The 27,658-nt window shown below is 41.1% G+C and overlaps 2 protein-coding genes across 3 annotated transcripts in view; one reads left to right on the plus strand and one right to left on the minus strand.

The window, feature by feature from the left end:
- LOC138975380 (transcription intermediary factor 1-beta-like) overlaps positions 1-17,205 on the minus strand; it is a 24,041-nt gene extending 6,836 nt beyond the window's left edge. Inside the window, exons 1-5 of the mRNA XM_070348045.1 lie at positions 17,141-17,205; positions 14,026-14,368; positions 12,629-12,946; positions 4,134-4,506; positions 2,143-2,249 (exon numbers count right to left, since the gene is read on the minus strand). Of these exons, the coding sequence (XP_070204146.1) occupies positions 2,143-2,249; positions 4,134-4,506; positions 12,629-12,946; positions 14,026-14,361 (1,134 nt within the window). The 5' untranslated portion in view covers positions 14,362-14,368; positions 17,141-17,205. The remainder of the gene's footprint in view (positions 1-2,142; positions 2,250-4,133; positions 4,507-12,628; positions 12,947-14,025; positions 14,369-17,140) is intronic.
- The window catches only part of LOC138975379 (uncharacterized), a 46,617-nt gene that overhangs the window by 11,033 nt on the left and 7,926 nt on the right, over positions 1-27,658 (plus strand). Inside the window, exons 1-3 of one of the 2 annotated variants that reach the window (XM_070348044.1) lie at positions 9,150-9,245; positions 19,154-19,357; positions 22,815-22,970. In XM_070348044.1, the coding sequence (XP_070204145.1) occupies positions 9,216-9,245; positions 19,154-19,357; positions 22,815-22,970 (390 nt within the window). In that variant the 5' untranslated portion in view covers positions 9,150-9,215. Of the gene's footprint in view, positions 1-9,149; positions 9,246-19,153; positions 19,358-22,814; positions 22,971-27,658 lie in introns of those variants that run through there. The other variant, XM_070348042.1, reaches the window with a different exon arrangement.

Genomic DNA, 27,658 nt, shown 5'->3' on the forward strand with positions numbered 1-27,658 from the left:
GAACTGCAATCGGAGGAATGATAAACGCTTCATTGTTTATTCTGTTCCGCTGACAGAATTCGTCCAATTTTTCAAAACAGTCATCTCTATCCCGAGAATTTGTTTCTGCCACAGAAGCCTTCAATTTATCCGCTAAAGATATAAAATGATTATTAAATTCTTCCGCAGATAGTTTTGTTAGATTAGCAGTTGACCTTTTCCTAGATTTATCAAGGATTTCATTTACTGCCCGCCAAATTGTTGCAGTATCTTTCTTATCGGAAATTAATTTATCAAAGTAACCAGTTTTGGATTGTCTCACACGGTTTAACACCTCATTCCTCTGCTGTTTATATTCGTCTGTCATCTTATTTTCCTTGAAATAATCTCTCAGAGCCATCGCCTCTATAATATCTGATGTTAACCAAGGCGGAAGTCTGGCATGTTTTACTCTATGCTGACGCAGGGGCACGTGTTTATCTATAATTGTGCTTAAAATGCTATACAATTGATCAAAAGCATCATCTGCAAGACTGAAATTAAAAACGCTCTGAAATGGAGCTTCACTAAGATCACGAAAAAATGCAGACTCATCAAAATGTCTAACACTTCTGTATTCTATGGTCGTGTGGCCTTTTGGTCCTGATTTAGGCAAGCGCATAGAGACCGAACAAAAAATAGGCATATGATCGCTAATACTGGAATTGGACACATACACATTAGAAACAATCTTCTTATTATCAGTATATATGTGATCAATAAGAGTTGCAGTTGTGTCTGTTATTCTTGTTGGGTTCAGAACCAGTTGATGAAGACCTAATAAAGTTGTTGTTGAATTCCATACTGTTTGAGGCTTATTCAGATTAATATTAAAATCTCCAAGCAATACAATATCTTTATTGCGTGATTTGACTTTATCCATCATCTGAATGAAATATTCTGACCAAATCGACGTTTCGGCAGGGTTACGATATATATAACCTATGAGCAGAGGCGAGGATTTACAGTTTTTTACTTCAATCCAAATGCACTCAATATTGTCGTCCTCTAAATCAGTTCTTCGTGTTGCAAATTCAGAAATTGATTCATGAATATAGACTGCAATGCCTGTCTGATTCTTCCTTGCGCTGTCGCGTCGCAAAACAGAGTATTGGGGAATGTAAATCAAGTTATCGGCAATTCTCGAGTCGAGCCGTGTTTCGCTCATCCCAAAAACATGAACTGGCTTTGAGCTTTGGTTTAGCAGCACGCATATATCAGGCACTTTGTTAACGAGATGATAGACATTAAGATGTCCAACCTGGAGAGTGTGTTTTGACACGTTTAAATTCATAATATAATAAACAAAATTATTAACAACAACCAAAAATCTGAGAGATGAAATCAATAAACAAACACGGAGAAAAATTAATTCACAAAGAGTAAAAAGTGAAGCAAACAAGTTACGACTTCAGTAACTGGCTAACTTAAGGGAAAAGTCAAGTGAGAAGTAGTAAATCAGGATTTAAAAAAATTCTGCGAAATGTTATAAGCGTTCGATGCACAGCAATTATAAATGTTCCTGCTAGCACTGCACTCATACACATACAGAATATAATAAAATAAAATTGAACAGTTCGAACAGGGATGAACGATGCGCTACATTAAATCCCCACAACGCCAACACGATTTCACTTTCTTTAAGCAGAGGCATTCATAGTCTCTCCGCAAACGGGTCTGAATCGTAGATTAACACACACAAAGAAGAAACACACGCGTGTTTGGATGCAGATGTTTTCACACTGTTAAAGCAGCAGAATACTTGGGGGGTCGTGGACAAAATTAACACAATGTCTGGAGGTGTTGAACGACATAGTTAATAGTTATGAAATCGCATGTGCGAAATCACACTCGTTTAGGTACACTTATTAGTGTACTTTCAGTTACATGAGTTTAGACACACTCATGCACTCACACATACGCACATACACTCACGCCCTACGTACATGCTTGAATTAGCCTTTTGAAACTACTTAGTAGAGAGACAGAGAGACAGAGAGAGAGAGAGAGAGAGAGACAGAGAGACAGAGAGACAGAGAGACAGAGAGACAGTGACAGAGACAGAGAGAGACACAGAAAGAGATTAATTTGTTTAATATAACCAGAGAAGGAATGCTGACTTACAATATTCGTGTTGCTGCAGTGCCAGTCCTGTCCCCGTCTCACCCTGTCGCCATTTCGCAATATTTGTGCCAGGGCTGCTCCTGAGACAACGAGGCGGATAGCTTGTCCTGAAAATGCAGGAACGCACGCACGAACACAAGGACGCGCACACATACATGTTCACGCATGCACATTCACGCGCGAGCACGCACGAGGAATTAATAATTCGAATAAAAAAAAACGGTAATGAGAGGAAAAACAATACCATAAGTGGCAAGTTACAACTGGTCTAGTGCCTAAATCCAAAAACAAAGAGACTGCCAACGTTCCAAAATTCAGAATAAAAAACCAAGAAAGGTAGGTTGTTGGAACGTGTGTTATTGACAAAACAATACATTCACAGATATATTGATTCATTCTGTGTGAATATTTGTTAAAAGACCGTTGGGTCGAAATATCTGTGAATGTATTGGTATGTCAATAACAAACGTTCCTACCTTTCTTGTTTGTTGATTCTGGTCTAGTGTCTAATTGGGCTAAAGCTGCAATGCACTTTCGATCGGAGCAAACTTGACTATATTTATAGTACACGGTAAACCCTCACTAAACAAAACAAGAAAGAAAGAAAGAAAGAAAATAGGAAAGAAAGAAAGAAAACAAGTCGCGTAAGGCGAAATTACTACATTTAGTCAAGCTGTGGAACTCACAGAATGAAACTGAACGTAGTCCGCCGCTAGTGCAAAAGGCAGTGAAAGTGACGAGCCTGTTTGGTGCGGTAGCAGTTGCGCTGTGCTTCATAGCACGCTTTACTGTACCTCTCTTCGTTTTAACTTTCTGAGCGTGTTTTTAATCCAAACATATCATATCTATATGTTTTTGGAATCAGAAACCGACAAGGAATAAGATGAAATAGTTTTTAAAACGATTTCGGAAATTTAATTTTGATCATAATTTTTATATTTTTAATTTTCAGAGCTTGTTTTTAATCCAAATATAACATATTTATATATTTTTGGAATCAGAAATTGATGAAGAATAAGATGAATGTAAATTTGGATCGTTTTATAATTTTTTTTTCTCTCACAATTTTCAGATTTTTAATGACCAAAGTCATTAATTAATTTTTAAGTCACCAAACTGAAATGCAATACCGAAGTCCGGCCTTCGTCGAAGATTGCTTGGCCAAAATGTCAATCAATTTGATTGACAAATGAGGGTGTGACAGTGCCGCCTCAACGTTTACAAAAAGCCGGATATGACGTCATCAAAGACATTTATCGAAAAAAAGAAAAACAGTGTCAGGGGATATCATTCCCAGGAACTCTCATGTCAAATTGTATAAAGATCGGTCAAGTAGTTTAGTCTGAATCGCTCTACACACACACACACAGACAGACAGACACACACACACACACACACACACACACACACACACACATACACCATGACCCTCGTCTCGATTCCCCCTCTATGTTAAAACATTTAGTCAAAACTTGACTAAATGTAAAAAAAAGGAAAAAAAAAAGAAAGTAAAAAAGAAAGAAAGAAAGAAAGAAAGACATATTGAAAGAAGAAAGAAAGAAAGAAAGAAAGAAATTCTCACACAGTCACGATTACATTAATTCATGCATGATGAATAGCGTATAACAGATCAAAGAAATAATCAACAGCCTTCGTTCGAGGAGTCTAGGAGCACCACCGCGCGGAGGGGTTCTGCGGGCATCGCAGCGATAAGAACGAGGGACATTTTTCGCAGGCTCGCGAGGCAGATGCCAGGCAGCAACATTTTGTCTCTATACCGTTAAGGGAAGTGAGCCCTCTACATATTATTATAATCGACACCAAGTGACAGTTACGCCAAACCGAACCAGAGAGAAGAAAAAAACACTGAAATAAACAACCGACCATCATACTCAGTTTTCTTTTGTCGCCCTCATTTTCGCTGACAAAAACCCAGCTATAAAAGGTGACAGAATTCAAGCAGTGAGGAACAAGAGGGGGAAAAAAATTACCCAGTGCACACAAATCAGATTTCAGTGCGGCCAGTAGTTTGCTGTCAAGAACGAGATCGCCAACATGTACTGATTGCATGGCCTCTCCTACGTCAGTTTCAAGGTCAGTGAGACGTGATGTCAGCTGCTTGGACATCTGCAGAAGTGCGTCATCGGGTGCTGATGTCACCACGTGATCTATCGTCCGCGAATGTGACGTCATCGCTGCCCGGACTTTTTCAACGTCAGCCAATAATGTCAGTGTTTCCTCTTCTTTGGACTGTATGAGGTTGAAGGCCGTCTGACATTGCTCGTTCAACGTTTGCTCGAGGTCATCGTGGACATCGTTGACCTTGCTGCGCATGACCTTGAATTTGTCCATCGCGGTTTTGATCTGTTAAATGACGACACAGAATTGAAAAACGTCCATTTGTGTATTTCAACGCGCACGTTAATTTTGAACTTTCTGAGGTATACTCATATCTGTTTTTAAACAATCAGAAACTGTGAACAATGTGAAACAGCGCTTACATATCACTTACGATGGATATTTTTCAGAGTACGATTATATAGTACGATTATATAGTAAATAATGGATTTTTTTTTATTAAATAATGAATTGTTTAGCAAATAAAAGATTTATTTAATTACAACAATCACACTTTTTACTTTTGTGTAAATAATGAATTATTTAGCTAAATAATGCATTATTTAGCTATATAATGCATCATTTAGTTAAATAATTCATTATTTAGATCAACAGGAAAAAATGTAATTTCTTTACAAACGGATTGCCATAGCGTCATCCCAGTGACTCATGAGCGTTTTTATACCGTGACTGTATTGTGACATCTCTCCCTTGTTGGGCTTTTCTCCCCTCTTCTTTAGTTCTTTGAATACTCTAGTCATTGGATCTTCATTTTGCCAATTTTTTAGATCCTGTTTTGTCCACCCCCCCAACCCAGTTTTGATCAGATTCATTTGCAGGGTTATTAGGTTCGTCATTAGCATCCATTCCATCCTGTGGCGCCCTGGAGCTAACTGACTCAGAAATGTTAACCACCGATCTATGCTCCACAGCACTAGATACCTCAACGTTAGTTACCTCACTCCCCGAGCAGGTCTCCTGGTTAACGTCTTCACGTAGATCAAAGTTGGCATCCCCATAGCTAGCATTATGGGACCCTTCCGCATCTACAAAGTACTCTTCAGGTAGACTGAATTCACTCAAGGCTAAAACATATATGCATCCTCATCTTCATCATCGGATGAGACAGATTCACTCTGAACATTATTATTTCCCCCCGAGTCTGCTACCTGTTCCCTCCCTTGGGACCGAGTAACCATTTGGTGTGGCAAAGGGGGCGTATTCTTTCTCGATTCAGATTCCACTACAGCAACATCCCCATCATAAGATCGGGCAGATTCACTCTGAGCCACTATAATTTCCCCTTCCCCGGTTTGTTCTATAACTTTCGCTCTAGCCTTTGCACGTGTCAACATTCCCTCCTTCTGATCCCTGTTTCCTTCTGTTTCCTGGTTAGGTTTTTCCATCTGTTTTCTCTGATCACCGGTCCGTGCTCTAGTTAACACTCAAACTTTCAGTTCACTTTCTTGACATTCTTGGCAATTGTCCCGTTTACATTTTCGATGTGGTTTTCTTGATAGCGCATCGGAATTTCCATGTAAAATCCCTTTTCTGTACTCTATCTCAAAATCGTAAGCACCCAGAACAGCCATCCATCTCGCCACCATCCCTTCTGGGTTCTTAAAATTTTGCAACCACTTGAGTGAACTATGATCAGTTCTGATGAGAAACTTCTTCCCCCACAAATAGTGACGGAAATGTTTAACAAATGTAACTACGGCGTACAACTCCCTGTAAGTTACACAGTATCTTTGTCTGCTTGGACATAAGGTTCTACTAGCGTACGCTATCACCCTTTCTTCCCCATCTTGAACCTGACTCAACACAGCCCCCACGGAATGACCGGAAGCATCCGTATCCAACACAAACATGCCTTCTCTTCTTGGGTAAGCTAACACTGATGAGGAAATAAAATCTTCCTTAAGCTTCTCGAATGACTCATTACATCTTTCATCCCAAACATACGGCTGGCCCTTCTTGGTAAGGTTGGTCAGTGGTGCTGCTTTTTCAGCAAAATTGGGTATGAACTTTCGGTAATAGGATGCTAATCCTAGGAAGCTTCTGACTTCTGTGACATTTTCTGGCGCTGGCCATGTTTTCACTGCCTCAATTTTCTTTGGGTCGCATTTTATACCGTGTTCGGAAACTACATGTCCCAGAAACGTTACCTCTTTTTGAAACAGGTTACACTTTGCTGCCTTAAGCTTAAGGTTAGCCTCACTGAATCTCTGGAACACTTTTCTCAGGTTTTCTAATGCGTTTTCTTCTGTCTTCCCCATGACAATAACATCGTCCACGTACACTAACACTCTGTCAAAACCCAACCCTTTCAACGTTAACTCCATGAGCCTTTGAAAGGTGGAACAACTGTTACACAACCCGAAGGGTAGAACCCTAAACTGGTAATGTCCCACGTGCGTGTTAAATGCAGTTTTCTCTTTGTCCTTTTCCTCCATTTCTACCTGAAAGTAGCCCTGAGCTAAATCCAACGTAGAAAACCATTTTGATCCCCCTAGCAAATCTAAGGATTCATCAATGCGTGGTAAAGGATAAGCATCCTTTTTGGTCACGGAGTTCAATTTGCGAAAGTCTACACAGAATCGAACACTTTCATCCTTCTTTTTGACTAAAACCACAGGCGCAGCCCACGGGCTATCACTAGGTTCTATGATTTGTGCTTCTAACATCTTTTTCACTTCAACCTCTATGACCTCTCTTTGTGCTATGGGGGGTCTTCTAGGGGAAAGTTTTATGGGTCTGTTTTCACTCACGTTTATGGTATGTTTTGTCTTGTCTGAACGCCCTAGCTTTTCGGAGTTTTCGTAAAAGATGTCTCTGAACTCTTCCACCAAATCTCCTATCTTTTGTTTTGTAGGGTTAGTCACGTTACCATCCACCCTTCCCAGAATACCCTTTAACGCCTCAGGTAAATCTTCCTTTTCTTTGGTTACTAATCCTGTTGTCGGTTCATTTTCTTTTCTTATCTCGATACTTTCTACCTCTTGTATCGACGCTACAGTCGTCCCAGTACTAATGTTGGACTCATGATCTGACAGATTAGTTATAGGAATGTACACTTCTCTCCCCGACACTTTCACCATGGATCTTGGAATTTCTAGACCTGGTTTCTTTTTCAGGTGATGCATTGACTCTACAAGGCCCCCTTTCCCTTCTTCCCATTCTCCGGTTATAATTGCTTTCACAATTTTTTCGCTACCTGACGGGATTTGAACATTTTCCACTACTCTGACTCTTGCGCAACTCGACGTTGTTTTCTTTTGTAACTCTACAACCCGACAGTGAAGATGTAACACACCCGATGACAGATCTACTTGCACATTATTTTTCATGAGAAAATCCATTCCAAGAATGCCCTGTACTCCTTGTACCTCCCCCACTATCATATTCATTCGGTATCGCTGACCGCTAATCCCAACAGAAAATTTCCCAATCCCTTTCAGCTCAAGAGGCTCCCCGTTGGCAGTTGTCAGTTTGTTATGCAAAGGTTTGATCTTTGGTTTTCTTGCTGCCATTTCTTCGTATACTTCATTAGACAAAATCGTGGCGCCCGACCCAGTATCCAACAACAGTTCTATGTTTTGCATTCCAATCTGAACCGGAACAAACCAACAGGTGCCCGCTGTTAAATTTATTCTGATAGTAGGCCTATCTTTCATGGTTGTCTTTCCATCTCTCCGATGGGCTGTGCTGTCGGCCTCACGCTCAGCCCCTAGTAGTTTAAATTCGTTTTGTTCTGGTATTTCCCATCATTCGCTCTCTGGTTTGAGTAGGGCCTATCATTTGCTCGCCTCTCTTTTTTTTGTGGGCACTCTCTAGCATAATGTGATGGGTCCCCGCAGATAAAACATGTCCCCTTTATCTTTTGTTCCCTTTTATCGTGTGTTTCCTTCATCTTTTCGTCGAAGGTTTGCATAGTTTTCTTTAACTGGTTCAGGACAGACTCCAGGTTAGTTATGCTCTTGTCTTCCTCAGACAGACTCTTCCCGTCTATTGGTTTCTTCATTTCTTCTATCAGATTTACTGATACATCACACTCTCTTGGTTTAGTTAACACCTTCTCGTTGTCGTAGCTTTGTACTGACGCAGTTTCTTCTGCTAGCTCAATAGCTTCGGTAAGTGTTCTGGGTTTCCCATACAGGACATGTTCTTTCATGGCTGGGTGATCTAGCCCCCCGATAAACTTGTCTATTAGGATCCCTTCTAGTCCTGTGCTATAGTCTTCAGGGTACGCTTTTTCGGCAAGTTCTTGAATAGACCGTCCGAACTCTTGTACGTCTTCTGTTCGTCTTTTTCTTCTATTCTTGAACTCATTCCTGTACATGTTAATCGCCCCTACCGGCGTGAGACATTTAGTTAGTACCCTTTCCAATGACTCGTAGTCTTCCCCGTCCATCCCCTTCAACACTCTATCCACTATAGAATCTGCTTTTCCCTTCAAACACATTCTCAGTTGTATCCCCTTTTCTTCATATGACCAACCATTCCATTTAGCCACTCTTTCGAACTTACTGATCTACGTTTGCACTCCCGTCGAACTTGTCAGCGTCTGTCTGTCGTCTACGCTGTCCTGACTTTCCTCCTCTGTAAGGGCTTTCCTCGGTTATTCCCCGTCCCCTGCTAGATTCCCTTCCTCGATCGTTCCGACCACCCATCTCTCTCTCAAATGACCTATTTCTTTCTCTTTCTATGGCGCTTTCGACTTCTGTGAATGTTCGTACATTACGTCTTTCTCTTCGATCAGGAAGATTGGGAAACTCCTCATCTAAATACAGACCCCTCCCTTCATTGGTCGGATTTTTCCTTGCCTCGTTTTCGAACGAACGGTTCAGTCTGGCTGCATAGTCATTCTCTGGTTCAAATGAGTTGTCTTGGAAGAGGCCTTTCAGATTTGCTACCGGCGTTCTTTGTGCTCGCGATTCGAGCGGACTATAATTATGTGTTACTTTCAGGTTTCTTCTCCCAAGGTACGTCGACGTTTTCTCTTCTTATAGTTTCTCGTTTGTTATCATCCCTTGAGAAACTAGGAGTCATGGCTTTCGCTGCGCTGCTCAGAGCGTTGGTGACGAATGATATCACGCCCATTGGTTTTTTTTTCACAACTAGACCTAGATTCTAAATGTTAACTACGATACTCCAAACGTATATATATCTTTACCGTCTATGTCTCTTTGTTAGAACACCAAACCCTGATCAACACGTTTACGTATTTACTTTTAGTTCAAAAATCAACAAAACGACCGGTCCATTTTTATTTTTAACATGTCTCTTTTTTTTTTTTAACAAATCATGCATGTTCTTATTGACTATTCTCTGACGCAGAGTCCGGTTGTTGTCAACCTTGTAGCCATTGTTTCCGCTAATCACAATACGTCATCATACGATCTAATACTATTTTAGATCCAAAATGTTCCTACCTTTTTTTCTGTCTGTTTCTTCAGCCGTTGAACTTGAAAAGGGAGGAAATCCTAGACCTAGATTTATCGTATCCCTACACACCCTAATAAGACTTCTTTTCTTACTTCCCTTATTTCTTAATTAGTAACAAATTAACACATCCATGTTCAACACATCACATCATAATCATTTAACACATTTCACTCCCTCCGTTTGACCGACATTCAAGTTATATTGGGTTCCTTATTTCTTTCAATGTAACAACAATTTCAACTATTCTACCTAAAAAAGACCTAAGAGAAAAAAAAATTTGTTCTAAAATTTCGTTCTTGGTCCAATTCCGACCCTTTTTGACCAGTCAAAATTCTATCCAATGGTCACGGCGCCATCTGTGGCAGTTCTCCTAATTCTACAGCTTACTCTATGTTGTTATTTCTAAGCTAATTTGCCGGCGAGAACTAGTAAAAGTTGTAAAGAGGAACAGAGAGAGATAAATTTACCTATATATATTATGTTTCTCTCTGCCCAGCGTTGTAGACTAATGCATGCAATTGTTGTTATCTTTTGTGAGATGTTACCTCGCGTTGTGTTTTACCCTATAAATTCCTAGTGCAATGCAAATCTAACCCTAATCTACTGCTAACTCTTTGCTTTTCCTAAGATTCCGGCTTGACTGGTCAACAATTAATTCAATAAACTGAACAGGAACTCAACCAACTTGAACATCGATCAAACACAAAGGGAGTCCACACATATAATTTCAAGCAAGTTTATTTACCAAAACGGTCAAGCGACTCTTTATCCCTCTTTCCCTTACGATCACAATGTCCCCAGACATCGTTTCCTTAACATCTCAAAATATTCGTTTACTTTACAATATTATTCTATTCAAAAGAGCTTCAATCGCCCGTTATATCAACATTTCGTCTGCTCCGGTCGTCAGACCGTTGATCGATAGACTAAGCCGATCGTGTCTCCTACCGAGCATTAAAACGGGCTCTAATGACCCGGTAACATCTTTATTATAACTTCTTCTACTGTTTCAAACGTTCAACTATTCAACTAACGCTACAATAACAGGTTTGTTAACTTTTCGTCTTGTTCCCAGCATCTAACTTGCTGAGTAAACAAACATGGCGGCCATTGCCAATATATCGAAACTACAACTCATTCCTTACGGAACTCCTAACTACATCATTCTCATGCACTATGACATACAGGGAAAAGCTGGCATTTGCAATGACAATCCAGATTCTATTCTGGACTGCCTTTGCTGCTGCAAACTTTATCGTGTTGACGGCAATCCCGTCACACATGCAAGAAGTTTTTGTGTGTAGGACGACAAACACCAAACAAGATGGTATATGGTGACTTAGGCCGCTACCCACTTTATGTCACTTCGTCGGTTCGCTGTATTAAGTATTGGCTGAGAGTGTTACATTTGCCAAGCGAAAGACTCCCAAGGAAAGCATATGACATGATGAAACATTTACAGGGTTATATGGCAAGAAAACATGGTCCCATTATTTGAAAGAAATGTTATGCATGTACGGCTTTGGAGATGTCTGGCTCCAACAAGGTGTGGGCGATTTGATTCGATTGATAGCAGTATTCAGACAACGATTGTTTGATTGCTTCCAGCAAGACTGGCACGACAGCATCATGAACTCGAAGCGATTTGAATTTTATTCGCTCTTTAAACAGGAAAATCGCGCTGAAGTGTATATAGACCATATTCAGCTCCGCTGTTTTCGAGATGCATACATACAATTTCGATTTGGTATTTCACCCATAAACACTCACAAATGCCGCTATCGAACTGACGTTGTACCGGGCCTTTTGATTTGCCCTGTATGCAGAGAGGACGTGGAAGACGAGAAACATGTATTGTTTGTATGCAAAGGATATTGTGATTATAGACTTGATGTCAAATTATTAAGAGAAAAAAAACCAGAGTGAAGATGCAAACAGTATTATACGTGTTATGTCTGTAGATAAAAGGGATTCAGTGATGCATGTGGCCAGATTCTTATATCGTGTTTTTCAAAAAAGAAAAAGTCTTTTGGACTAGTTACCCAATGTGGAACAGGTGAACGAGACGGCGATGTGTTATACATAGTTTGTGCCGTGGAATGTTAGAGCAGGTTTGATTGCAAATAATGTATGCTGGTGTAGTACACTTGTGTTGTACCTATTCAAATTGTTGATTTTTGCGCTGGAAATGTTTGTATGTTAGAAAGAGAGAGAGAGAGAGAGAGAGAGAGAGAGAGAGAGAGAGAGAGAGAGAGAGAGAGAGAGAGAGAGAGAGAGAAAGAGAGAAAGAGAGAGAGAGAGAAAGAGAGAGAGAGAGAGAGAGAGAGAGAGAGAGAGAGAGAGAGAGAGAGAGAGAGAGAGAGAGAGAGTGTTTGTGCCGTGGAACGATAGAGCATGATTGAAAGCCGATAATGTATGTTAGCACTGTAAACTTGTTTGTCGTTGCACCTATCCATATATATTGTTAATTCATGCGCTGGATATGTCTTTTGGTTTAAGAGAAAGAGAGTGAGAGAGTGAGAGAGAGAGTGAGAGCGTGCGTGCGTTCGTGTAAGTATATATATATATATGTTAGAGAGAAAGAGATAAAACCGGGTGATTGTCCATAAATACAATCACACGGCATGTATTACTGACCCCCCCTCCCCACACCCCGTTGAAATGAACCTTGTGTGTTTAATCAAAAAAATGTCTTACGTCTTACGTCTCTCTCTCTCTATCTCTCTCTCTGTTTGTGTTTTAACTCTCTCTCTCTTTTTCTCTCTGCGTGAGTGTGTGTATGTAGGCTACATGCGCGTGTGCATGCATTCGTGCGTGCGTACGTGCGTGCTCCTGTCGTTGGGCGTGCTTGTGAGCGCGAGCGGGTGTGGAAGGGAGTCGAGACAATAGGAGCCCCTCCAAAATCGAAATCAAGCCCAACCTGTTTGGAGATTGTTGCCTCTTTCTCCTTCAGCCTTTGTGCTTGTTGTTGGAGCTCTGACCTCTTCTCTGACGCCACCTTGGCGATGACCTTGACCTCTGCACAGCCCCGATGGTCGGTTGTCGCGCACAACGTGCACATGAGCTCTTCGTGGACAGGACAGTAGGCTTCAGTGGCTCGCTTGGCGTGCTTGCCACACGTGGCATGTCGGTTGGCAGCGAGGGTTTGAGGAGTCAACTTGCCCAGGTGTTCCAGGGTGTGCTGTTTCAAGGCTGGGAACTTTTGGTGATAGCTGACGCACGTCTTGCACAGTTTCACCTAAGGCCAAACAAAAATATATGTTGGTTTAGGGTAACCCGACCAACCCTATTTTTTCCCGCCGACCCTATAACTTTTTTTTGTCATTTCTCAACAACAACCATACCGAGACTAAGGAAAGTAACCTCCTTTAAAATCGACTAAATTAAAAAAAAAAATTAAAAAATTAAAAAAGCCGACCTACCGACCCTATCTTTTTTGGTCACGTTACCCTAAACCAACATATCGTCCGCCCGATCGCCAGGGGCGAGTAAAAAATCCGCTGGGCTAGTAGAAACAGCCTGGAAACTCGCCCGGCTGGCCTACAAATTCTGGTCAGATGCAACACTTTTGGCTGTAACATAGAGTTTCAAAACCATATAAGGCCAACAAAAAAAATAGGTCTGTTTACGGTAACCCGACCGACCCTATTTTTTTCGCGCGACCCTAGACTTTTTTTTGGCATTTGGGGGAAAAAAAAATAAAAAAAAAATCTTGTTTTTTGGGCAAAATAACGTAAAAATATGGTTTTTAAGAGAAAAAAAAAGGAAAAAAAAATCCCGACCTACCGACCCTATTTTTTGGGCCTATGTTACCGTAAACAGACCTATTTTTTTTTGTTGGCCTAAACACTGCAGATCAACTGTGGTACATGTACAGGGCCAGTGACATTTCTGCCGGGCTAGTGACTTTCTTCACGTAACTCGCCCGGCTGGCGAGTAAACATTTTGAGATTTGGCCATCCCTGACTTCCATGTGCGATACACTGGGGATTTTGTCTGGTTGACTACAATCAATGCATTCAAACTTGAGTTGTTCTTATTATTCAAGGACCGGGAGAAAAACAACAACAAAGGCATTTTTACTCTGTATTCCTCACACACACAAAATACATTCAGTTCAGTTCAGTTCAGTTCAGCTCAGTTCAGTTCAGTTCAGTTCAGCTCAGCTCAGCTCAGCTCAGCTCAGCTCAGCTCAGCTCAGCTCAGCTCACCTCAGCTCACCTCACCTCAACTCAACTCAACTCAACTCAAATCAACTCAGTTCAACTGAACTGAACTGAACTGAACTGAACTCAAACCCAACTCAACTCAACTCACCTCGCATTCAAAGCAGTATGACGTAGCCCTGACGTTGTTCTTGCACGTGGCACACACGTGCGGTCCGGTAAGAACTTGGTGGCTGTCCACTAAGGCCAGAGTGGCCAGATCTGTAGGCAGAGAGTCCACCATAGTGGTCAGTCTGTCTTGACCCACTAGATCGGAGGGAGGCAGAATCGGCGCTCTGCAAAGGGGGCAGCCTGCCTGTCCCCCATTTTTCTGCAGCCACTTGAGTACGCAGCCCCGACACACCAGATGGTTGCAGTCCAGGATCTTGGGTTTTTTAAAGTCTTCGTTGCACACCGGGCATTCGTAGTCGGCGGAGGTGTTAGCCATGTTGTGTCTGCAAAACAAAAAGGCTGGTATATAAGCGATTATTGTGTTATTTTGAGCGTTTTACAGTGATTTGTATGGCCTTCTCACTGAGTCATAATAGGCGTCCAATGCAAAATAACACAGTCAAACTGACCGACTGCAGTACAAGAGTAAAACTAACGAAATGCAGTAACACAGCAAAACTAACATAATGTACTGTAGTAGCACAGCATAACTAACATAATGTACTATAGTAACACAGCAAAACTAACATAATGTACTATAGTAACACAGCAAAACTAACATAATGTACTATAGTAACACAGCAAAACTAACATAATGTACTATAGTAACACAGCAAAACTAACATAATGTACTGTAGTAGCACAGCATAACTAACCTCATGTAGTATCCCCGCAAAACTGACCTATTGCAGTTGCAGAAAACTAGCAAAACTAACATTATGCAATAACACAGTAAAACTAACACAATGCAGTAACACAGCCAAACTAACCATATGCTGTAACACAGCAAAACTAACATAATACAGTGACATAGCAAATCTAACCTAATGTAATAACCAAGAAAACTAACCGAATGCAGTGACACAGTACAACTAACATAATACAATCACACAGCAAAACTAACTTAATGCAGTAACACGGCAAAACTAACCCAAGGCAGTAACAAAGCAAAACTAACCCAACGCAGAAAAAAACCAGCCAAACTGACCTATTGCAGTAACACAGCCAAACTGACCTAATGCAGTCACACAGCCAAACTGCCGTATTGCAGTCACACAGCCAAACTGACCTATTTCAGTAACACAGCCAAACTGACCAGTCACACAGCCAAACTGACCTAACGCAGTCACACAGCCAAACTGACCTAATGCAGTACGTCACACAGCCAAACTGACCTAATGCAGTCACACAGCCAAACTGATCTGATGCAGTCACACAGCCAAACTGACCTGATGCAGTAACATAACAAATCTAACCTTATGTAATAACCAAGAAAACTAACTTAATGCAGTAACACGGCGAAACCAACCCAAGGCAGTAACAAAGCAAAACTAACCCAACGCAGTAACACAGCAACACGAACAAATGGCACTAACATAGCAAAACTGACCAAATCCAATAACATTGCAAAACTGACCATATGCAGTAACGCACCAAAACTAATCTAACGCAGTAACACAGCAACACTAACACAACACAGTGAGTCGAGTGACGCAGCAAAACTAATCAAACGCAGTAAAACAGCAAAACTAACACAACACAATAACGCAGCAAAACTAATATAACGCAGTAACACAGCAAAACTAACACAACACAGTAACGCAGCAAAACTAATATAACGCAGTAACACAGCAAAACTAAACACAACACAGTAACGCAGCAAAACTAATCAAACGCAGTAAAACAGCAAAACTAACACAACACAGTGACGCAGCAAAACTAATCAAACGCAGTAAAACAGCAAAACTAACACAACACAGTAACGCAGCAAAACTAATCTAACGCAGTAACACAGCAAAACTAACACAACACAGTAACGCAGCAAAACTAATCTAACGCAGTAACACAGCAAAACTAACACAACACAGTGACGCAGCAAAACTAATCAAACGCAGTAAAACAGCAAAACTAACACAACACAGTAACGCAGCAAAACTAATATAACGCAGTAACACAGCAAAACTAAACACAACACAGTGACGCAGCAAAACTAATCTAACGCAGTAACACAGCAAAACTAAACACAACACAGTGACGCAGCAAAACTAATCTAACGCAGTAACACAGCAAAACTAACACAACACAATAACGCAGCAAAACTAATCTAACGCAGTAACACAGCAAAACTAACACAACACAATAACGCAGCAAAACTAATATAACGCAGTAACACAGCAAAACTAAACACAACACAGTGACGCAGCAAAACTAATCTAACGCAGTAACACAGCAAAACTAACACAACACAGTAACGCAGCAAAACTAATATAACGCAGTAACACAGCAAAACTAAACACAACACAGTGACGCAGCAAAACTAATCTAACGCAGTAACACAGCAAAACTAAACACAACACAATAACGCAGCAAAACGAATCTAACGCAGTAACACAGCAAACTGAACATGTTTCGCGTTTCAACTCGCCTAGCATGTCCCCCGCGCTCAATAGCGCGCATTGCGATCAATAACTTCTTTCGACGCTGTCATACCTTCGATTCTGTTAACCGCGGATAATCACCCACTCGTGCAAAATTATGAGTGAACGTGAGAGTTTCAGCCCATGAACGAAGAAGAAGAAGTTTACCGCGGATAATGACAAAGGGAATCCAAACCAGGGAAGTGTTGATATTTGGAGGGGCGATAACAGTATAGCCTACAGCTAACGGTAAAAGCAAACTGGTCCTTTAATCCGAGAGAAAACAGTTATGTTCACTATCTCAGATCTGTCAAGGTTATATATGAGATACGATCTTCCTTCCACTTGGACTAATCCCAAATATCAACATCTCGGACGAGTACTACATATGTTTAAAACATCTATTTACCACCAACATTATATTAAGCTGATCCTTTACACGTGTTAACAATCTCTGTCTGACACCAACATAATAATTGTCTCGTAAACATAAAGCAACCTCCACCAGCACGAATATAATTACGAGTATGCTTGAATTGTAAAATTATGTATATTTAACAATGTCAGTCTAGCACCTGTCTCGTAAACTCAACTTTTAACAAATCATTTCATGGAGCAATGTTTAATACGTGTACTTACGTGCATGCCAGGCAGATCGCGCACTGTCAGAACAGGTTTGGGGCATGGCGTCGCCCAGTGTGGTTTTTCAACAGTTTTGAGTGGAAGCTATGTTTAGCTATCGATTTCGTTTTGTACCAGCATTTTTTTCGCAGAACGCACACCACGTCTGTTTAGTTGCATTCTGTAAGGCCAACAGATTAACTTAGTGTATTAATTTTTTTCAACGCGATTTTTGGTTTTGTGTGCCTTGTTTTTGCACAAGTAAGTTATTACACATTTGTCATCCCTACAGCAGTAAAAAGAACAAAGGCATTTCGGTTTACTGAAGCGGCGGCTCGCCAGCGCCGATTAGACAACAAAAGCTGCTTTGACTGTTACTAGAACAAATCAGACACTGCTCACCATTCAAAACATAATAAACTTGAATTGCTTCATGCTATTTTATTTATTTTTATTTTTAATTTTTATTTACAATAGACAACTTACCACCCGATTAAAATGTTCAATGGACCTGCTGTTTGACGTTTGCTTTTCATAAATATTCCGAGGCCAAATGTTGGATTCACCTCACCACATGACAACTACCTTTTGGGGCAAGCGAAGTTATTACAATGGAGGACATTTGCCTCCCGCAGATAAAAGCCTCTGCTAAAAAAAAAAAACCCACTCTAATTTACGTGCGAACGAAATGGACGGTTAAAATTCAAGAACAGTGTCACAAATTAACTCTGTCCATCCACAGTCCGTCAATTGGTTATGTCCCTTGAACGTGCAAATGAAGTTTATGGAATGAATCGAACTTAAAAGTCAAACTTTTATCTTTTCATCGGGATTTTTGCATCACACATTGCCACGTTTTTCTCAGTCTGTAAAGTCTGGTACTTAGCAACAGGTTCCTCGTGTTTCTGACACTGTTCTTACATTTTACCAATGAAAGTATTTATTGCGGGTACCTTAGTGCGTGCCGGCAACAGTTATTGTGGCCGCAACAAATATTAATAGCAAACTTGATAATTGTTGCCTGTTTTGAGCCAAACGGCTTCCCATAGCTTACACGCGTGAGCTTACCCCCTGCACAAAACGTTGTCTTACGTCACTGTGACAACACACCTGTTGAACAAAGAAACGCTTATCTTGGCTGTCGTGGTTGCAATAATCAAATCGGTGAGTGAACAAATTCAGTTGACTATCTATCCGGTATTAAAACTTTGACATATAATTGCTTTTCTCAGTGAATCCAGGGCTCCCCAAACTGTGTGCCCCTGCGTCCTAGACGCACTAGGAACCGAAAACACGTACTAGAAATTCTTAAAGGGGGGCCCCGCGACGCACCAAACCCGAAAGGAGCTGCATGTTCCAGGACGCACTCAATTTGTGTTATGATGCGTACCGTCGGTACTGCATGGCTTCAAGACTGGATTCGTCTGGTTGTTTCCACACATAAGACAAAGGCGTACCCTCGTCTGGATTTTTGGTTTTTGTCAAATCTTCACCGACGCGAATTTACGAAGTAAATGAAACCGATATATGACAAATAACGCCTTTCCGAAGGTTTTACATAACTTCAGTGTGTTGATGTATATGCGTGTGTTCATGCTACTTGCATGTTTGTGTGTGTCAGATCTTGTATAAGAACTAGACTAAGGCCAACAAAAAAAAATTGTCTGTTTAGGGTAACATGACCAAAAAAAGTAGGGTCGGTAGGTAGGTAAAGTTTTTTTGTTTTTTTTTGTTTTTGTTTGTTGTTGTGTGTAAATGCTATGTTGGCTGAACATTCACTTCTTATATTTGATGAATACATGTTTCAAAACTAACGTATAAATAAAACAGAGAGAAAGGGAGAGAAAGAAACGCCAAATGTCTCTTTTTAGCATTTTTACCTCTTTTTTTTTCTTTTTTTTTTTTAAATCAAAAAAAAGTTTTTGGGTCGGCGCCAAATCGATAGGGTCGGTCGGGTTACCCTAAACAGACAATTTTTTTTTTGGCCTAATATGTGGCACTGTAAAGTAAACTTGCTTGCATCTTTTTCAGTACTTAGGACGGCTAAGGAGCACATACAAACACAAAGCATGGGTGCTGATCAAGAGTCTCTTGCTCCTCTTGGCTGTGCTGCTCTTGCTGAAGACGTGGACTGGACACCAGCTGACGGAGCACCACTCGTCAACGTCTGCACCTGGAGGCGCCAGAAAACGGGACTTTGGGGGGACCAAGGAATTGGATGGACAGCGCGATGAGGTTGGGGACTTCTTCTTCTTCTTCGTTCATGGGCTTAAACTACCACGTTCACTCATGTATTTAGCACGAGTGGATTTGTACGTGTATGACCGTTTTTACCCCGGCAGCCATCATACGCCGATTTTGGGGGGAGGCATGCTGGGTAGTTTCGTGTTTCTATAACCCACCGAACTCTGACATGGATGACAGGATCTTTTCCGTGCGCACTTGGTCTTGTGCTTGCGTGTATACACGAAGGGGGTTACAGACCTGTTTACCCTTACGATTTTGGCGTAATTTATTACGATTTTCTGCAAAAAATACGCCATTCCGCTATCCGTGTCAAGACTACGATTTTCATAAATAAAAAAAATGTAAATCAATTCACATGTTTGGCATTGTTTTTTCAATGGCAAAATGGGGTGAAAAAGCACAGGACTGACCAGAGATCATGTCTGTCTGATAAGACGCTGGAGAGCCTTATTCTAGTGGTGAAGTCTCGCCCTCACTCATTCGGCAAGCGCAAGTACAGTAGAGAAGCGCTTGACACACTGAAAAAAGCCTACTACGAGCAAAAGAAAAAGAATCAGTGATGCATGTGCTTTTGATGTGATCTTCGTTGAAATTATGATGACTACAAAAACTGACTGATGTGTTTGGTTTGTGAATGATGGATATATGTGCATGATTGCGTTTCGCAGTCACAGTTGTCATGTGCGTTGTAATTGGCGACGAATGCTGGATGATTACTATTTTTGTGCCAGGATTACTATTTTTGGGGCTGAGCATTACTCCAAAACACTTATGGGGGTAAACAGGTCTGGGGTTAAGTCACTAGCAGGTCTGCACATTCGTAAGTTGACCTGGGAGATCGGAACAATCTCCACTCTTAACCCACCAGGTGGCAGCGACCGGGATTCGAACTCACGACCTTCGGATTAGGAGGCCGACGTCTTACTACCACGCCACTGCGCCCGTCACTATGCGTCTTATCTATTGTTGTTTGGTATCAGTGCTTTTAAGTGGCATCATTATGTTCGGATTCTACATATCTCTAAATAATAATAATAATAATAATAATAATAATAATAATAATAATAATAATAATAATAATAATAATAATAATTGTCAGTAAGTACTGGTGTCACATGACTGATGTGAACCAGTTGATTGGCTAATGGCAATGCGCTAAAACTGTTAGCGCACTCTTGGAGTGCGCTAACTTTTCCACAGAGCGTATTCTTCCGCCCTTTGCCTAAGCGAGACTGTGCTCTCATCTTCAGAATTAATTAATGACATGATTATTACCAAATGATGAGTTAGTATACAATTCCCAGCGGCTAACAGAAAACACAAGTGTTATTCCGATAACGTACCAGCTATAGACCAGCATTTGGAAGACTGACTCGATCGACTCTGTTATACGTAGCAGACTACACTGAAATACGACTGCATCAGTTCAGTAAATGAATGGTTTCCGAATTATTATTTCAAGGCAAGAACAATCGTAATCGAAAACGTGTAGGGTTCAGAACGTTCTTACCATATATAAGACTTATTACCAGCCTGCCTCATGCGTGCAGACTCAGTGCAGACTGCAGTGGTTCGATTGCCCTAGCCTAGCAGACGACATAAACCCCGCTCAGCAAATTAACATGTTGGGCAAATGTGAACGAAAAAACGATGGGGATATAATACCTGTAGGGTTCAGAGCATTCTTTCCGTTCATATTTAGTATCAGACTCCCCGATGAGTGAAGATACAACACGAGAAATATGCCACATTTATTTTGAAAATGTGCTTACCGTCGAGTCCTTCGGGGGGGTAGTCAATTCAAGGGGAGTCACTCTGCACAGTCCATCCGTCGAAGCTCGACTGGAGGTTTCGAATCGCAAATAACGAAGAGCACAGTTCTTTTTCCGAGTTCAAATGAGGTCTCTCTGAAAGATCTCATCACTGTTCAGCTTAACGCTACTCTGGAATTTACCAACAGAAATTAAAATGCGGGTGACGAAAACACGACACACTTGAGACACCCCACTCAAAAGTAGATCTAACACTTACCTGACCACACAGCTTTGCTCGGACACCGAGGAGAGTCTGCACAAAGTTGACTCTGGGACACACATCCCGCGCCGAACTTGGGGGGTTGAACCCACGCTGATAGAAACAACCGGTTTTAAAGCCAGCGCCTCTACCGACTGGGCAACCCCCCCCCCCCCCCCAATTGGTTGGGGTTAAAAAGTTCCATGGAGGGCGGGGGGTATGGAGTAACACATAGTGTTTTGCTCAGAACATTCCCACCCAAGCAGAGCCACGCTAGGGGTACGCATTACCGTGAAGCTGGCAGTCAGTGCTACCAAATGTCGTCTGTGTCTACCACTCGGTGGTGACTTAATGTGGGTCTATGTAAGCAGATGCCAGCGCAAGCAATCTGATGCAGAGTCAGGAGGCGGTTTGGTACAAGAGAACCTTAGAGGCCACAGCCTCGGCCGTCTAAGGGATCTGTGTGTCTGGAGGCACATTTGGTTTCTGAGGTTCAAGCGGAGCTGTTGCCTCTGCTCCCAAGTTCCCGTGTCTGGAGGCGTTTTTGGTGTGGAAGCAAACCTGTAGGTTGGGGCCTCTGCTTTTCAGGATGCCAGGACTACAAAATGTGTGTCTTGGGACACATTTAGCTTAAGATTCCAGAAGTGGATCTGTGCTGTGCTGGGTCTGCTGCAAGCACACTAGAACCAGCTCGCAACAGTTGAGGTGAACAGATTGGTGACCAAGACCATCATCGGTTTCTCTCCGAGTGATGGGTGTGGGCGGAGAAAGTCTCCCAGACTGAGAGCATTCTCCCTTCTGTAGCGGATGAGACTAGACATCAGACTATTAGAGGGATACTCCTTGTTCATAAAGAAGACATGTGTCTTGTTTCAAACTTGCACCAATCACAGTAACTGGTATTCACTCTATAGTGCAAAAAACCGTTAAACCTCTTAATATTTGATATTCATTGTAGTTTATGTTATAAATACAAACAGTTGATTTAACAAGGCTTCGGTAAAGGCGCTTCGATGTGGTCTGCAAGCTCTGTGTCGCTCAAAATAACTTTCAATGTGTCAAGGTAGATCTGCTTTTGTGCTTCCCAAACTGTGCAAATGCTCACACGAAACTCCATGGCTGTCTGTCTGTCTCGAAAATGGTTCGACCTTGTGTGACTGTAGGGCAAGTTCGATGTTGCTAGCTAAAATGACTGCTATCTCGTCTAGATCTGGAACTCAAGAAAGAGCATTTTTCAAATTGCAGATTTGTTCACATTATAATGGCTTTTACCTTGACAATCCACGTTTCACCTAAAAGCTCAAACCCATTCACCACCTCGATGTATTGCATGGGGAACATGAGATTTATTCCCCGGCTGGGTATGAATGAAAACTTGTGAAAAATGATGACAATGTATAATAATTATGATATTATTTCCCTTTGTTTCTAGGCCTGTGATATGTGTGACGAGCCTTTCGCCATTCAGCCGTCGTTCTTGGGCAACTCTGCCGAAGTCATCGGCAACGAGACCATCCCTGTGTTCAGACACTTTTCAAACTATGAGCCGTGGCCAGCAATGACACCGCAACATGTTTTACCTGGACAGGTAAGGCCCCAAAAAGATAATAAAATATATTTCCGATGACAAAGCCACACGAATTAGGGATGGTATTTTGTTTTTTTTGTTTTGTTATTGAAGTGGTGTTTTTTGTTACATTTAGTCAAGTTTTGACTAAATGTTTTAACATAGAGGGGGGAATCGAGACGAGGGTCGTGGTGTATGTGTGTATGTGTGTCTGTCTGTCTGTCTGTCTGTGTGTGTGTGTAGAGCGATTCAGACTAAACTACTGGACCGATCTTTATGAAATTTAACATGGGAGTTTCTGGGTATGATATCCTCAGACTTTTTTTTTCATTTTTTTGATAAATGTCTTTGATGACGTCATATCCGGCTTTTTGTGAAAGTTGAGGCGGCACTGTCACGCTCTCATTTTTTCAACCAAATTGGTTGAAATTTTGGTCACGTAATCTCCGACGAAGCCCGGACTTCGGTATTGCATTTCAGCTTGGTGGCTTAAAAATTAATTAATGACCTTGGTCATGACAAATTTGAAAATTGTAAAAAAATTATTTTTTTTATAAAACGATCCAAATTTACGTTCATCTTATTCTCCATCATTTTCTGATTCCAAAAACATATACATATGTTATATTTGGATTAAAAACAAGCTCTGAAAATTAAAAATATAAAAATTATGATCAAAATTAAATTTTCGAAATCAATTTAAAAACACTTTCATCTTATTCCTTGTCGGTTCCTGATTCCAAAAACATATAGATATGATATGTTTGGATTGAAAACACGCTCAGAAAGTTAAAACGAAGAGAGGTACTAAAAAGCGTGCTATCCTTCTCAGCGCAACTACTACCCCGCTCTTCTTGTCAATTTCACTGCCTTTGCCATGAGCGGTGGACTGACGATGCTACGAGTATACGGTCTTGCTGCGTTGCATGCATTGCGTTCAGTTTCATTCTGTGAGTTCGACAGCTACTTGACTAAATGTTGTATTTTCGCCTTACGCGACTTGTTTTTGGCTCACGTAAGTGTAGCCTATGCGGTCGTAACTTTGTCTGTCTGTGCGTGTGTGTGTGTGTGTGTGCGTGTGTATGTCTGTGTTAGAAACTTTAACATTTGACTAAACACCGAAATACTCATTTCACCTGGTTATTTTTCAAGCACCATCTTCAAAATATTGAAGCAATGATCAACATTGTGTCGGCATGTGTGTAGTTAAAGCGTGTATCCAAAGAAAACGGGTGGTGGGGGGTTTTGAAGGGGTACAAGCAGTTGACTGGTTTCTGTCGTGTGTGGCATGTAGACCAGGTAAGGTGTCAAGACCAGGTCAGGGGTCGCGCAAAGGATTGTGGTATAGATTCACTTCTCCAGTTCTCACTTCTGCATTCGCCGATTCGGGGAAGACGACTTCATGTTGTTCGGTTTCTAAGCTCCAGAAAAGTAAATAAAGAAGCTACCAAAGGGAGATTTCCTACAATTTGATCTGCACAGCGTTTTTCCAATGTCCACGCGAGGAAGAGCTGTCGAAAGCGCAGTGTCGATCTGGCAGCCGTATCCCGGTAAGTACAGAGACAGATCTAGTGTCTCCCACTCTGATAACGTGTCACCTACTGTTTTAATTTCTTTTTATTTCAGCAGACACGGATGTCAAACACAGTGCTAGGCAGTCACCTCTAGTGAAATGAGTTGATCTAAAGTGCCTGTAATGTTTGGATGTCTTTAATTGTTCGTGGTTCGATTTATGTGAATTTCAAGACTTGCAGTACTTAGAGTCTCAAGTTAAGTTTACTCTGCCCGAAAAAAACTGTCCATCATTTACTTGAACATGCAGATATAAGGAAACGGAATGAATCTGTTCTCAAAGTCAAAATGATCACGATTTTTTCCTCAGATTCAAAACATGCACTGTCATGGTTTTGTCTGTACAATTTAGTAAGTCTTACCTTGCAACAACTTCCTTGAACTTGAAAGACAGTTTTTGAATGCTAGATCTGTATGGCGTTTCATTCCAGACTCGATTATCTCTTTGATTGTACTGTTTGCTGTTTACGCACTATCATGATTCGCTATGTAACGTTTGGTAAGCTTACCTTGCAACAGCTTTCTTGTCTTTGTTGGCATTTTCTTTCAAGGCAGTACAACGTAAGATTAGATTCTTTCGGACAGAAGGTAGAATGAGAATTTTGAGACAAAGCTTGCTGTGGCATTTGTTTGTAAATAATGGTACATGACATGTGTCACAGTGATTCTGTATTTTTCTGCGGTTGATGTGGTTTCTTTTTTCCTCTCTTGTTTTTTCCCTCCTGAGTTGATCGTTATCATTTAAACAAGACCCTCAGAGAGTACCTCCGTTGTTCCTTAAAATGGAATGTGAATAGTGTGTTGGTTGTGTTGACCGTCAGAATTATTTTCAGAACCAGGCTGCTGCAGTCAGTTGACATGTTTCGCATATTGTAGGGTTACCATGCTGCATAGGTAAAGTGGCTTGTATAACCTGACTATTCTGTTTAAAAACACTGTTTATATTTGTGTAGGTTGTAGTCATCATAACTAATCGCATTTTGCCATTTGTTTCAGAAAGGAGGTTAACCTACAAGATCGACGCTGTGTCAGATATGCCTCAGCCACATGAAGACTTCCGAATTTAGATCCACTCGGCATGGTGACAAGTCTTGATGAAAAGTATGGGACTGAGGACAGCAGTGGAAAAAGTGGCCACATGGCAGGTACCTATTGCTTAGTGTCTGCAGTGCAAAAGACAGATAAGCTGATGGTAGATTTGCAAATGAACACAGTGCCTGTGTGTGTGTGTGTGTGTGTGTGTGTGTGTGTGTGTGTGTGTGTGTGTGTGTGTGTGTGTGTGTGTGTGTGTGTGTGTGTGTACGTGTGTGAGGATTGCACAAGATCTCATTGAAGGACAACTGCACCAACAACAAATACACAGTCATTTTATCTGTTTGCCTTCTTTTGAAAATTATACATGGAGTTGATATGATGCGTTAGTTTTAACTGTGTGTGTGTGTGTGTGTGTGTGTGTGTGTGTGTGCGTGTGTGTGTGTGTGTGTGTGTGTGTGTGTGTGTGTGTGTGTGTGTGTGTGTGTGTGTGTGTGTGTGTGTGTGTGTGTGTGTGTGTGACGGATGAGTTTGTGTTACTGTTTGTTGATTTCTTACGGGAGCCTTGAAGGCTTCGCCTCTTGTTTATTGATACAAGCGCAAGTTTACAAAACGTTTTAATAAAATACAACACGAGACAAACACACACATTTAATGTGTTTGATGAAATGTTGCGTAATAAATGTCTTAAACAAGGTGGGTTAAGCTACAGAACGTTCAGTAAGATACAATACAAATCAAATATGTACAACATGTGTTTTATAAAATGTTGAGTTTGCAAAGTAAGAAGTCGATATTTTCAGGTTTTCACACGAATTAATACATTTATAGGGTTCTGACTGTAATTCTGTCTACCCGATCACGAAAAACTCTCAAACAACTCTCCATCTTTTATGATGCCTGCCACAATACACTTCTTGTGGTGCGGTGAAGGCTACTTTAAATTACATTACTATATCTGTGTTTTCTGTTTTGTTTGTTTGATGACAGGTGCCTTACACATTGCACTACTTATGGTGCAATGAAAGGTACTTTCAATTCAAACACTACCTGTGGTTGTTTTTTTTTGTGTTTTTTTTTAAATTAATGGCCGATGCATTCAACAGTAAACAACCTATGGTGCAATGAAGGCTACTTTCAATTCCATCACCACCTATGTTTTGTTTTATGTCAGATGCTGACCACAGTACACTACCTGTGTTTGTATTTTTGACTCACATGCGAAGCAAAAGTGAGTCTATACATACTCACCCGAGTCGTCCGTCCGTCCGTCCGGACGTCCGGACGTCCGGAAAACTTTAACGTTGGATATTTCTTGGACACTATTCAGTCTATCAGTACCAAATTTGGCAAGATGGTGTATGATGACAAGGCCCCAAAAAACATACATAGCATCTTGACCTTGCTTCAAGGTCAAGGTCGCAGGGGCCATAAATGTTGCTTAAAAAACAGCTATTTTTCACATTTTTCCCATTTTCTCTGAAGTTTTTGAGATTCAATACCTCACCTATATATGATATATAGGGCAAAGTAAGCCCCATCTTTTGATACCAGTTTGGTTTACCTTGCTTCAAGGTCAAGGTCACAGGAGCTCTTCAAAGTTGGATTGTATACATATTTTGAAGTGACCTTGACCCTGAACTATGGAAGATAACTGTTTCAAACTTAAAAATTATGTGGGGCACATGTTATGCTTTCATCATGAGACACATTTGGTCACATATGATCAAGGTCAAGGTCACTTTGACCCTTATGAAATGTGACCAAAATAAGGTAGTGAACCACTAAAAGTGACCATATCTCATGGTAGAAAGAGCCAATAAGCACCATTGTACTTCCTATGTCTTGAATTAACAGCTTTGTGTTGCATGACCTTGGATGACCTTGACCTTGGGTCAAGGTCACATGTATTTTGGTAGGAAAAATGTGTAAAGCATGTGAGTCGTATGGGCTTTGCCCTTCTTGTTGTTTTTGATTTTTGTTTTTGATTTTTGTCCCCGAGTACGCTAGTAGGGTCCAGCAGACTTTAATTGTCTGTGTGTCTGTGTTTGTGTTTCGACTTAACAGCTTATTGCTGGGAAACTACTGGGCGCAGTTCGTTCAAA

The sequence above is a fragment of the Littorina saxatilis genome, linkage group LG9 (assembly GCF_037325665.1).
Source record: "Littorina saxatilis isolate snail1 linkage group LG9, US_GU_Lsax_2.0, whole genome shotgun sequence".
NCBI lineage: Eukaryota > Metazoa > Mollusca > Gastropoda > Littorinimorpha > Littorinidae > Littorina > Littorina saxatilis.